The sequence below is a fragment of the Anguilla rostrata genome, chromosome 17 (genome assembly GCF_018555375.3).
Source record: "Anguilla rostrata isolate EN2019 chromosome 17, ASM1855537v3, whole genome shotgun sequence".
NCBI lineage: Eukaryota > Metazoa > Chordata > Actinopteri > Anguilliformes > Anguillidae > Anguilla > Anguilla rostrata.
The window spans coordinates 30,712,450-30,725,515 of NC_057949.1; the positions used below are offsets into that span (position 1 = coordinate 30,712,450).

Consider the following 13,066-nt stretch of genomic DNA (forward strand, 5'->3'; position numbering starts at 1 on the left):
GGGGAGGGCGTTAGTATGATGTGAAATGAGGAAGGGGGAAATCCACAGATCTCACCCCCGCCCTCTTGGCTTCTGTCAGAAAAAGGGAATATTCCTGCTGACTGAGTGGTTCACTGCCCAGTGTGTGCATGTGTGCCTAAGTGTGTGTGTGTCTATGTATATATGTATGTGTGTGTGTGCATGTGTGCCTAAGTGTGTGTGTGTGTATGTATGTGTGTGTGTGTGTGTGTGTGTGTATGTGTGTGTGTGTGTGTGTGTGTATGTATGTGTGTATGTGTGTGTGCCTGTGTGTGCGTGTGTGTGTGTGTGTATGTGTGTGCGTGTGTGTGTGTATGTGTGTGCGTGTGTGTGTCTATGTATATATGTATGTGTGTGTGTGCATGTGTGCCTATGTGTGTGTGTGTATGTATGTGTGTGTGTGTGTGTGTGTGTGTGTGTGTATGTGTGTGTGTGTGTGTGCCTGTGTGTGCGTGTGTGTGTATGTGTGTGTGTGTGTGTGCCTATGTGTGTGCGTGTGTGTGTGTGTGTGTATGTATGTGTCTGCGTGTGTGTGTGTGTTTCCCCCCCCCGTGCCCCCCCCACCCACCCCCCGTGCCCCCCACATATCCTGCCCTCTCTCTGCAGTTCTAAGTGCCCTGGAGTGAGTCACAATGGCCACTGTGTCAGTAATCAAACCCGGACGCCCAGATTCATGTGATTTATACTGCTATTATGTTATGCATTATGCATTATACAGACTATGTATAGTGCACATTTTATAAATCAATCGGTTTAACTATCCATCTTAATGCAACATTTAACAAGTGGGCACTCAATAAAGTCTAAATTAAGGAGAATCTATTATCTACCCATTATCTGGCTACCTGCTCTTTTGGGTGCATGTCCATTTTTCTGGACATGACAGAGTCTGTGTGTGTTGGTCTGTACAGGTATATCTGTTTGTTCCCCAGGTGCTTGATGGTCTTCTGGCTCAGTATGGAACAGTGGAGAACTGTGAACAAGGTGAGATTGTGTTCTCTTCCGCTTACCTAACGGTCCATGGGAATGTTTCTCTTTCCTCAGGTACTGGATGCATCCTCAGAACTGCACAGGAAGAAAAGACCACAATAGTTAACCTCCATCACCAGTAAACATTGTCTAGTAGCGGAAAAACAAATCCTTGCTCTAAATTTCTTAATTGCTCTTAATGTCCCCTCACTGGCCAGTCAGGCAAACAGCATGTAATTGGGGAGAAGTAAAAGATAATAGAATTTGGGACAGTATTCAGGGCTGGCGGTTCCTTCCCTTGTTTGCTGTGTTTTCAGTCATCTTTTGCAAAATGGCGGTCATGAATCCCCCAGGTGTACGCTATACTTGTGCGTGGTTGAGATGGGCTTCTCCCTTCATGTTAATGTGCCTTCAGATTGTTCAGTCTGAAAATCAGCAGTACTATTTATGAGCGAATCCTCAAACGGAGTCAGCCCAGCATGAGATGTGGCTGAGTGAGGCGGAAGAGGGTGGATCAGCGATAGTCCACCTGGCTCTATATAGCCCCTCCTTTCAGTCTCACAGCTTCACTGCTGTACTGCTTCGGCAGAAGTTCATTGCTCTGGGTTTAAGACTTATTTTTTGACCAACAGCCAAATGTGACCTCTAAGTCCATTAAGCTAATTGCTTGGATCAGGTTAAACTGCTGCTTAGCTGGTGATGAGTCAAAGAGCCTTAGGCATACACAGGAGTGGTTTGGGCTGTAGGTGATACCAAGAGTGAGCCAGCGGCCGGGGGTGGGGGCGGGGGTGGTGACCGAGTCCGTTTGGAGCACCGGGGTCAGTCTCCTTGCCTGTTCCTTCCCCTCAGTGGTGGTCCAGGGGTCATTGATCGGACCTGGGAAGGAGCTCACCTGTGAGTCTTTGTGTGTGATCAGCAGAAAATGGAAAGGTGACTCTTAAGATTATCACCTGGGAGGCACCGTTTCTGAAGGCCCAGCTGTTTCAGTTACATAATGGAGTCTGATGAAGTGTCCGCTTGTGCCTGCGGGGGGGGCCCTTTCTGTGGTGTGTGGGTGATGGGTGGGGTGGTGCAGGGATGGACTTAAGCGACTCGATATCGAAATATCGCCCTTTCTCCATACTTAACTCCACATCAAATTTTTTGGTCAAGGTGTAGAATTTCGCAGCAGTGCACATGGGAATTCTGGGTAGAGAATGCTAGCTCCAGGTCCCTGGACCGCACTCTGCTTCTGATGCTCGCGTGCAGCAGTAGCTTCTAGCGAATACGCACGCAATTTAAAATGCTAAACCTGGAGGATGACGGCAGCCTTAAAGTTCTCAACCGCAGAATGGTTATGGCTTAAAACTGGCGGTGAAGAAAGGTGTCTTGTGCACATCTGGACTATAAATACTGAAGTTTGAGCCCAATCAATCAATCAATCATGTGGAAGGCCATGCAAAAAAGAAAGAAAGAAATAAATACATTTTTCACCATTTGCCGTGGATGGACTGATAGACATGACAGGTAGCTCACGCACACCCACAGTTGCTGCCAGATTTCTGCCAAATGTTAAGTGAACCAGTTGAGGCTGTGAAAAGTTACTGACGTGTGAAAAACACGGTGGCCACATCAGGTCCGGCCTCAGATGGGGGGGTCGGGGGGGCAGTGGAAAGAGCATGAACGATATTGTCAAGTGAGCAGGAAGGAAGAGAAATGGGGGAGTGGTGAGGAGAACCCTTCTGTGAAATCCCCCGTATGTTTAAATAATTCACAGACCGTTTCAGTGCATGACACAGGGCCATTTGGCAGGTTCTCAGGTGACATTTTTAGGAATAATTGTGTTGATTAGTTTATACAGCTAGATGGTAAATGGTAAATGGACTGCATTTATATAGCGCTTTTATCCAAAGCGCTTTACAATTGATGCCTCTCAGTCGCCAGAGCAGTTAGGGGTTAGGTGTCTTGCTCAAGGACACTTCGACATGCCCAGGGCGGGGTTTGAACCGGCAACCCTCCGACTGCCAGACAATCGGTCTTACCTCCTGAGATATGTCGCCCCATAGATATTTTACTCAAGAATTTCACGTTCAGTCCTTTGCTCAAGCGTACAAGCTAAGCTAGGAATCGAACCCTCAGCCTTCGATTTACGAACCTGGTTCCCTTACCTCTGTAGTACCTCATGGCAGCAGTGCAGTGCAGACTGAACTGAAAGGCTGGTGATCTGTAATGTACGTGCGCTTTACAGCCTCCAGCCCTTGTTTGTTAGTGTAAACCTTATGGTTAGAATGGTGGCGGATGCTAGTGCAGCGTTAGCCACAGCTTTGACACTCCTGTCAAACTGCCTCCAGAGGCTGGTTAGCAACTTTGTGAACGATGGTACGTCAGCCTCCTGAGTAACCAAATGGCTGCAGTGTTGCTTAACCTGCGGGAAAGCACCTCTATGGGGGGTGATTTTGGGAGTGGGGGATGGTTTTGAAAACAGACTTTTCGTTTGGACAGCCTCTGGCTAAAGGGGAACTTGTTTACAGTCGCACATGCTCTGTAATCAGTACACACAGTCAGCCTCCTCCTCCTGTACCCCTCCTAACGGGCTCTGCGTGTATTTAACACCCTTACCCAGATTGATTTTGACCCAGTGGGGTCATTGCTGGGTCCCACTTTAGGTGTTGGTTGGTAACCACGGTAACTAGACCCAGACCCGGTGTAAATGTCATAACTCCTCACCAGATTTCCCCCCCCCCTCTTTTTACTCTTCATCACTCCCCTCCTCTCTCTCTCTCTCTCTCCTCTCCCTCCCTCTCTCTCCTCCCTCCTCTCTCTCTCTCCTTCTCTCTCCTCTCCCCTCTCTCTCTTCCTCTCTCTCTCCTCCCTCCCTCCTCTCTCTCTCTCCTCTCTCCTCTCCCCTCTCTCTCTCCTCTCTCTCTCTCTTCCTGTCTGTCTCTCTCTCCTCCATCCCTCCTCTCCCTCTCTCTCTCTGTCTCTCTCTCACAGTGAACACTGAAAGCGAGACTGCGGTGGTCAATGTCACATATGGAACACGGGAACAGGCCAGACAGTGAGTGACCTTTTTCCCCTTCCTCTTAAAATTTTGTTGTGCTTGCACAATGACAATAAAGTTCTTGAATTCCTCTTGCCACATCTCCAGCTAGCGCCTCCTGACTGAAGTCCGCCAACGGCCTTCCGCACTGAAACCTCTCCTTTAAGCGCGTTTATCATCAATGGTTATGCTGGTGGTGCGTTTTCACTGCCGAGAAGGGCGGTGATCTCCCGGTAAATAGCTTACTTTGACGGAGATAATGATCAGTGTGATTATTGCTCTGGTTGCACTTCGGCGCGTGCACCTTGAGCGAGTTGATAAAACGGACTTTTTTCCTCTCCATCGCACATGACGGCACGTTACTGACCTCTAGTGGCTGCCCAGTGATACTGCAGGCTCTTGTCACGAAATGAATGATTCTGCAAAGTAGCATGCTGTTCAGCATTTATTGTAGGGTATTATTAGGTGCATTCATTCTGTTTTGGCAAATATAGCGTGAAATGTATTGCATTTTAGATAAAGGTTAGGGGCATTCCCATGTAAAAAAAAAATGGTCTACTGGCTATATACCACTGACTGGAGTAGGAGACACAGCTACACCATCTGAAAGAATAAACAAAACAAATTTGTGTTCCTTGATGCCTAAAAATGTATCTTTCAGTGTATGAACTGTACCTGAGTATCTGTCACTTTTTCCATAACCTGAATGATTATATATACTGAAATCTTAGGGCCATACTAAATCTATATGCTCTAATGTAGTTATCTTTCACAGAATGGCCCAAACTTGCTTTTGGTACAGTTCCAGTTCATTGACTTATAGAGGTATTAACAGGACATGTACATTATTGGTAACCCACCTTGTTCCTGGAGACCTACCACACTGTAGGTTTTTACTCCAACCTTAACAAAGCACACCTCATTCAACAGCTAGAGATCTACCATCCTGTAGATTTTCACTCCAACCCTAACAAAGCACACCTCACTCAACAGCTAGAGATCTTTGTTGAGCTGTTGGTAAATGGTAAATGGACTGCATTTATATAGCGCTTTTATCCAAAGCGCTTTACAATTGATGCCTCTCATTCGCCAGAGCAGTTAGGGGTTAGGTGTCTTGCTCAAGGACACTTCGACACGCCCAGGGCGGGGTTTGAACCTGCAACCCTCCGACTGCCAGACAATCGGTCTTACCTCCTGAGCTATGTCGCCGAGCTGTTCATTAGTAGAATCAGGTGTCCCAAAATAGGGTTGAAATGATAACCTCCAGGATGGTAGATCTCCCGGAAAAGGGTTATTTACCGCTGATGAGCACGGTACACACTCCCTCCACACTGTTAAACAGGGAGTGGAGCAGTCAGCCAGGTCATGTGACTCACAGCCTGTTTCCCGCTCTTTTTCCTCAGGGCCATTCAGAAGCTGAACGGATACCAGTTTGAGAACAACGCGCTGCGTGTGTCCTACATCCCCGATGAGACCTCCGAGGTGGACGGCCAGCGGGGGCCCGACAATGGGCGACGCCCGGGCTATGGGTCCCGCGGCCCCCGCCAGGGCTCCCCCAATTCCGGGGGGCCCTCCAAACACCAGCACGCCGACATCCCCCTGCGCCTACTGGTGCCCACTCAGTATGTGGGGGCCATCATCGGCAAGGAGGGGGCCACCATCCGAAACATCACAAAACAGACCCAGAGCAAGTGAGTACCCCCCCACCCCACCCCCAAACAGACCCAGGACAAGTGTGTAACATATTATAGCTGATTTTTTCCATCTAATTATTTCCTTTCAAGGTATTAATTTGAAAATCTGTGAGATGGGTCATGAGCAGGATGAGAGAAGGTCATTAGTGGGGAGGGGGGAAGTCTGCCATTGGCATTGCAGATACGGAGTAAAATGCAAACATCTGGCACGGATATCTAGGTCATTGCATCCTGGCATGTATGTTTTCTGGTAATGGATTGGTTAGGTCTGAGTAGCTTAGAGCACTTGTGCAGCGCCGCCCTGCTGGTCTGAGCTGCCAGCTTCGAGCCGCGTCTGGGAGCAGAGAGAGAGGTGTAGAGAGAGGGAGAGAAAGCCGTAAAAAAGGCTTGCTGTGGAGGGTGTGATCATACCACCAGGGACGGCCTCCGTGCCTGTTTTTGAAGCTCTTGTGCGTTCATGCAAAACCAGAGTTCCACTCAAAGTGGCCTCCTGCATTGACCCACAGTTCAATATTCCCATGTGTCACAGAACTGGAAGCGAGATCAGAAAGAGAGATTGACGATTTTGACTAATCGCCTGTCCCACCTGAGCTCTGGGTGCGTGTGTGACACGGCCACATTTATTTGTATAAGAGCATGTAAGAAAGCAAACCTGGAAAGAATCAGCCCTCACTTGTACTACATCCTCGTCTAGAGCCCTGTAAGAGTCACATTCATAATTCCAAGGTGGGACCCAGACCAATAGTGCATGTTGTTGTCAACCCCCCCCCTTACAGGATCGACGTCCACCGCAAAGAGAACGCCGGCGCGGCGGAGAAGCCAATCAGCATCCACTCCACCCCCGAGGGCTGCTCGGCCGCCTGCCGCATGATCCTGGACATCATGCACCAGGAAGCCAAGGACACCAAGACGTGAGCGAGGGGGCGGGGCTTCTGACCGCGAGCGGTGCGCTGACCTGTGTGTGTGCGTGTGTGTGTGTGTGTGCGTGCGTGTGTGTATGTGTGTGCATGTGTGTGTGTGTGTATGCGTGTATGTGTGTGTGTACGTGTGTGTCCGTGTGTGCGTGCGTGAGTGTGCGTGTGCATGTGTGTGGGTATGTGTTTCGCTCTCACAAAGTGTTAGTGGCAGTTGATTGATGGCATGTGGTTTGAGGGGCTGGGGTGGGGTTGAAGGACTGGGGTGGGGCTGAGGGGGTGGGGTCTGTGATATTTTAGGCTGACCCAGGATGTGTCTTCTGCTCCTCAGAGCTGAGGAGGTCCCCCTGAAGATCCTGGCCCACAACAACTTTGTGGGGCGCCTGATCGGCAAGGAGGGGCGCAACCTGAAGAAGGTGGAGCAGGACACCGACACCAAGATCACCATCTCGCCGTAAGCGCCTCGTGTGGGAACGTGTGGGAATGCGTACGTGAGTGTCGCGAGGCCACCGCTAAACTAGCACTGCCCCCCTCCCCCTGCAGGCTGCAGGACCTGACCCTGTACAACCCAGAGAGGACCATCACAGTCAAGAGGCCTGCGCTCGAGGCTAAAACGACGACCGCGCCGCCATGAATGTGAGTCATGAGCCATGAGCGTTAGTCCCGCCCCCTGGGCCATGAGCGTTAGTCCCGCCCCCTGGGCCATGAGCGTTAGTCCCGCCCCCTGGGCCACGAGCGTTTGTCCCGCCCCCTGGGCCATGAGCGTTAGTCCCGCCCCCTGGGCCACGAGCGTTTGTCCCGCCCCCTGGGCCATGAGCGTTAGTCCCGCCCCCTGGGCCATGAGCGTTAGTCCCGCCCCCTGGGCCACAAGCATTTGTCCCGCCCCCTGGGCCATGAGCGTTAGCCCCGTCTCACTCATAAGCAAAGGGACCGGCGTCCCCACTCTGTGTCATCTGGAGAAACCCTCCACAGTCCCTCATTTCCCTCTTCATCCTGTGGTGTGTGAAATCACGGTGTCTCTGCCTGCTGTCCCTGAGAACAGGCCATAAAATCTCTGTCCAAACCGGAGGAGAGGAGAGGTGGTCAGTGTTAGCTGTCGAGCCTGGAGGTTGTCTGGTCTTTCATAGGCTGATTTTCATCTTGAAGAGCTGCAGTCCACCTTGTTTTGCCAGTTTATCCCCTTTTAGTCCAAACCAATCAATCAGTCAATTATTGAACCCAATGGTGCTTTAGTCAATGAGCAGAGAGCCACACAGATCCAGTCATACACACTGACTGCATCCCAGAAACTGATACCTGTACACCAGGGGTTCCTAACTCAGTTCCTGGAAATCTACCTTCCTGTAGGTTTTCACTCCAACCCTAACAAAGCTCACCTGCTTCTACTAATTAGCAGCTCAAGATCTCTAGCTGTTGAATGCGGTGTGCTTTGTTAGGGTTGGTGTGAAAACCTACAGGACGGTAGATCTGTAGCTGTTGAATGAGGTGTGCTTTGTCAGGGATGGAGTGAAAATCTACAGGATGGTAGATCTCTAGCTGATGAATGAGGTGTGCTTTGTTAGGGATGGAGTGATAATCTACAGGATGGTACATCTCTAGCTGTTGAGTGCGGTGCGCTTTGTGAAGGTTGGAGTGATAACATACAGGATGGTAGATCTCTAGCTGTTGAATGAGGTGTGCTTTGTTAGGGATGGAGTGAAAACCTGCAGGATGGTAGATCTCCAGGAATTGGGATGGGAACCACACTATCCTAACCACAGACTGGTGGTTAGGATAGTGGAAATACTAGTACTATTTAAAAAATACTGGTTCTAGTTTACCTCCCATTGAATAATGTCTATTTTTCCGCATACATTTCCTTAATATTAATGCATCTGGTACATTTTAACAGACTTATATTTCCATTTTATTGAATCCTTTCTGGGAACCCCCCTCCCTCCCTCCTCCATCCCCAGCAACAGACCCACCTGATCCCCGGACTTAACCTTGGTGCCCTGGGGCTGTTCCCGCCATCTTCTGCGATGCCACCCCCTCCCCCTGGAAACTCTACTGCTGGCACCCCCTATGGTTCATTTGGGGTAAGTTGACTTTATCAGTGTGGAGGGAACTGTGGTCCTCATAATCTCTGCATTTTCTGAATCTATTTAAAAAATGACTCCCTTTCTTTAACGTGCTATTAAAAAAGCTATGTGTCTGCCAGTTATTTTTCAAATCAATGACTCCTATGAGTAGGCTTTCAAAGGATTGATATGTGAAAGAGTATATGAGCTTAGGTTTTCAAACAGGTACTGAGCTGGCACAAACTACAAAATAAATATCCTCACTCCAATAACTACTACCCATTGTGTTGCACCTATTTAACTTGGAAATATATGTCACAGGATATACGTATCTTTTACTGAGCTCCACTGTATATTTGATCACCTTGCCTGTAGGTGGCGCCAGTGATCAAAAAGTAAAAAAGCAGCAGGAGAATAAGGGAGGCAACTGTAATTCTTCCTGGAAATGGAAACTGTCAAAAACATAAATAATAAAAAGATCTATATCCAGTTTCACCGGGTATGACCTTAAAATTTACTGCCCTTTGTGAGTCTACCTTTCCCTGATACTCTCCCCCTCTTCTATTTAATTGCCTTTTATGAAGGAGACAATCTCTTTTGTGAAGAAGTACCTTTGTGTTCATCAAGGTTTATTACCTGAAAAATAGTTGATCGGTTCACGTTTGCCACATTGCTACGGCAGCATTGTTTGCTTTGTATTGTCTGATTCAGGGCTAATCACAGATTGGAAAGAGTGTTTTTAAACGTCTGTGAAATGCATGCAGGTGATGTCAGTGGACATGGTGTCTGAAAGGCTTTTCACTGACACAGCTGACGTAGTGGGGTTTTATACCGCGTGCAGAATTGCAACTCTGGCAGTTTTCGTCATTTCTGTGTCTTGTCGAGTCACGATGACACCAGCGGCCATTATGTCCCTGAGTTTTGTGAAACATTAAAGAAGTGAAAGTATTTGATTGGTCAAAAGTGTCCTGACCATGATGACGTGACTGAACAACAGCAATCAGCAGTTGGTTCTCAATCAAAGTCACAGCAGAAGAACTGGTATGTTAATCTTACAACTGTGGAGGTCCATACCAGTACTTCTATATCTAATGCTGTGACTTTGATTGAGAACCAACTGCTGATGGCTGTTAGCTGTCATTGGGTTGGCCTAGCAGTCATTGGGTTGGTGTAGAGATCATTCGGTTGGTGTTGCAGTCGCTGGGTTGGTGTAGTGGTCGTTGGGTTGATGTTGCAGGCGTTGGGTTGGTGTAGCGGTCATTGGGTTGGTGTTGCAGTCGTTGGGTTGATGTTGCAGGCGTTGGGTTGGTGTAGCGGTCATTGGGTTGGTGTTGCAGTCGTTGAGTTGATGTTGCAGGCGTTGGGTTGGCGTAGCGGTCATTGCGTTGGTGTTGTAGTCGTTGGTTTGGTGTAGCGGTCATTGGGTTGGTGTGGCAGGTGTTGGGTTGCTTTAACGCTCTGGTTTGCCCCTCCCACAGACGCCGGAGCAGGAGACTGTGCACGTGTACATCCCTGCCCAGGCTGTGGGCGCCATCATCGGCAAGAAGGGCCAGCACATCAAACAGCTGAGCCGATTCGCTGGAGCCTCCATCAAGGCAAGCAAGGGTGGCTACACACACACTCTCATGCACACACACACACATGCACGCACACACGCATGCGCACACACACTCGCACGCACACACACATGCACACAGCTATAAATGTTTTCTCTGTCTCTCTCTCCCAGACAGCAGTTGGTTTAATAAGGCGATATCATGCCCCACTCTAATGCAAGTAATGACCTGGACGCATGTCTCTTAGCCTGACTCCTGTACATAATTCAGACCGTAGAAATATTATTACTAGATCATTGATTATTCTGTCCTCGATGGACAGGCTGTAACGCCTCAAAGCGCTGATCATAGCTGCGTTTCATTCCATTTGGATAAAACAATTACATTTGATCTTTTTAGTAGCCGTTCCTGCAACGTCATTTGTATTACGATGGATTATAGATCCCCTGTCAGAATTAAAAAGTAATAACAGGAAAATTTCAGAATTTGTCATACTGCGGGTACACTGAGTGCATCAGATTAGCGGCTAATTGCCATAACTGAAAGCATTGAGTGCGTTTGCCTGCCGGATTCAGGAGCCAATGATTCAGTCGTGTTGATTGGTGATTCAGTCGTGTTGATTGCTGATTCGGTCGTGTTGATTGGTGATTCAGTCCTGTTGATTGGTGATTCAGTCGTATTGATTGGTGATTCAGTCGTGTTGATTGATGATGTGGTGTGGAATGACCGTGCTTTGAATCCCATGCAGATCGCTCCTGCCGAGGCACCCGATTCAAAGATGCGCATGGTCATTGTGACCGGACCCCCTGAGGCCCAGTTCAAGGTACGGTCCGTTAAGCAAGCTTGACACCCCCATTCCCTCTGTATGCTTATAGCCATAGTGTGTGTATGATTGTGTGACTGTGTTGTTGGGTCTGTGTATAAACAGTTTTTTTCATGTCTTTGCCGATCCTGTCTCATGGTTGCCCCCTGTAGGCACAGGGCAGGATTTACGGCAAGCTGAAGGAGGAGAACTTCTTTGGTCCGAAAGAGGAAGTGAAGCTGGAAACGCACATTAAAGTGGCTGCCACCGCCGCAGGCCGAGTCATCGGAAAGGGGGGGAAAACGGTAAGGCGCCAGTCACCTGTGGGCGGGGCTTGCCGTAGGTGTGAGCACACTGTCTACCGGTCCCCTGTGGGTGGGGCTTGCTGTGGGTGTGAGCGCACTGTCTGTACTAAGTGTTAGCCTGGTCTGTTCAAGCTGGTCACTATTGGGTTAGGTTTGATTAAGCTACCGGTTTAGGTTTGGTTAGGCTACTGGGTTAGGTTTGATTAAGCTACTGGGTTAGGTTTGATTAAGCTTTATTCAATCATTACTTTTAGGGTTTTTCTTTTGTACCACATATAGTGCTTTTTGCTTTTCATTCATTTGTTGAAGTGTTTTTTTCTCCCAATTTCAGTTTAGCTTGAATGAAAATGGATGTATAAGGATAACAAAATGCATACCAGCCAGAACGGCATTGTCCCAGTTTTCTTTAATATTAAATACTTATTAAATGCAAAAGTTTTGTCCTATTTGTGTAGGAAATGAGTGAAATTGTTTGGAACAGAAGCAACAGAAAAGTTTTGCAGAAAAAAAATTTGAGATCTGTTGTTAAATGAATGGAAAATTATCAACTTTACGGCACCATTAAGGATCATTTCCTTCAAAAAGGTCAACTCAGAAGTTCAGGGAGACCAAGAAAAAGCCAAATCTAAAATGGATGCTTCAAGTGCCGAAAGGTCTGCCTTGTAGAAGCCATCATGGATAGCCCTACTGCAAGATGTTAAACCCTCTGTCAGTTTATTTGATGGAACCAAATAGAGCTCAGGTGCTGGTCATATTTCATAGAATGACCCTTGGAGACATTTCAGATATGTTTGAAGGTCGAGGGTCTCTGTGGTCTGTGGTCCAGAGCACTGACTGCATGTTCCTGACCAGGTAGAACTATCGGAGTGGTGTGAACAGCCTCCTCTCTCCTGCAGGTGAATGAGTTGCAGAACCTGACCGCTGCAGAGGTTGTGGTCCCCCGGGAACAGACGCCTGACGAGAACGACCAGGTCATTGTCAAGATCATCGGGCACTTCTATGCAAGCCAGGTGAGACCACCTAGCTGCTCTGTTGCCTGGGAAACCCCACCACTGCCGCACATTGGCAACTCGCCACGACCTTTGTGATTACAAGCGGGTGGCTGTCCCAGATGGGTGCTGAGCCATATTTTTCGGGTTTTTTGGCTGCCAGGACTCACCCTTGGGAGGCACACTGGTGCAGTGGATAGCACTGTCGCCTCACAGCAAGAAGGTCCTGGGTTCGAATCCCAACAGAGGGCCTTTCTGTGTGGAGTTTGCATGTTCCCCCCATGTCCGCATGGGTTTCCTCCGGATACTCCGGTTTCCTCCCACAGTCCGAAGACATGCAGGTTAGGCTAACTGGAGACTCTAAATTGCCCATAGGTGTGAGTATGTGAGTGAATAATATGTGTGCCCTGCGATGGACTGGTTACCTGTCGAGGGAGTATTCCTCCCTCTTTCCCACTGCACTGGATAGGCTCCCGCCCCCCCCACTGCAACTCTGATCAGGAATAAGTGGTTTAGAAAATTGGTGGATGGATGATGATGATGGAAGGATGGATGGATGGATGGACTGATGGATGGTTGGATGGAAGGATGAATGGATAGATGATGATGGATCCAATCCAATCCAAATTTATTTATAAGGCACTTTAAAAACAACAACAGCTGACCAAAGTGCTTTACAATCAGAAATAGCAAAACCCTAAAACAACACAATAAAAACACAGAGACCAGTTTAAAAGACA

At 48.4% G+C, this 13,066-nt stretch overlaps 1 protein-coding gene across 1 annotated transcript in view; it reads left to right on the forward strand.

The window, feature by feature from the left end:
• The window catches only part of igf2bp1 (insulin-like growth factor 2 mRNA binding protein 1), a 64,387-nt gene that overhangs the window by 42,624 nt on the left and 8,697 nt on the right, over positions 1–13,066 (forward strand). Inside the window, 12 exon segments of the mRNA XM_064315029.1 lie at positions 951–1,002; positions 3,961–4,024; positions 5,410–5,697; positions 6,477–6,611; positions 6,946–7,068; positions 7,158–7,204; positions 7,207–7,250; positions 8,570–8,692; positions 10,153–10,269; positions 10,979–11,053; positions 11,206–11,337; positions 12,234–12,347. Of these exon segments, the coding sequence (XP_064171099.1) occupies positions 951–1,002; positions 3,961–4,024; positions 5,410–5,697; positions 6,477–6,611; positions 6,946–7,068; positions 7,158–7,204; positions 7,207–7,250; positions 8,570–8,692; positions 10,153–10,269; positions 10,979–11,053; positions 11,206–11,337; positions 12,234–12,347 (1,314 nt within the window).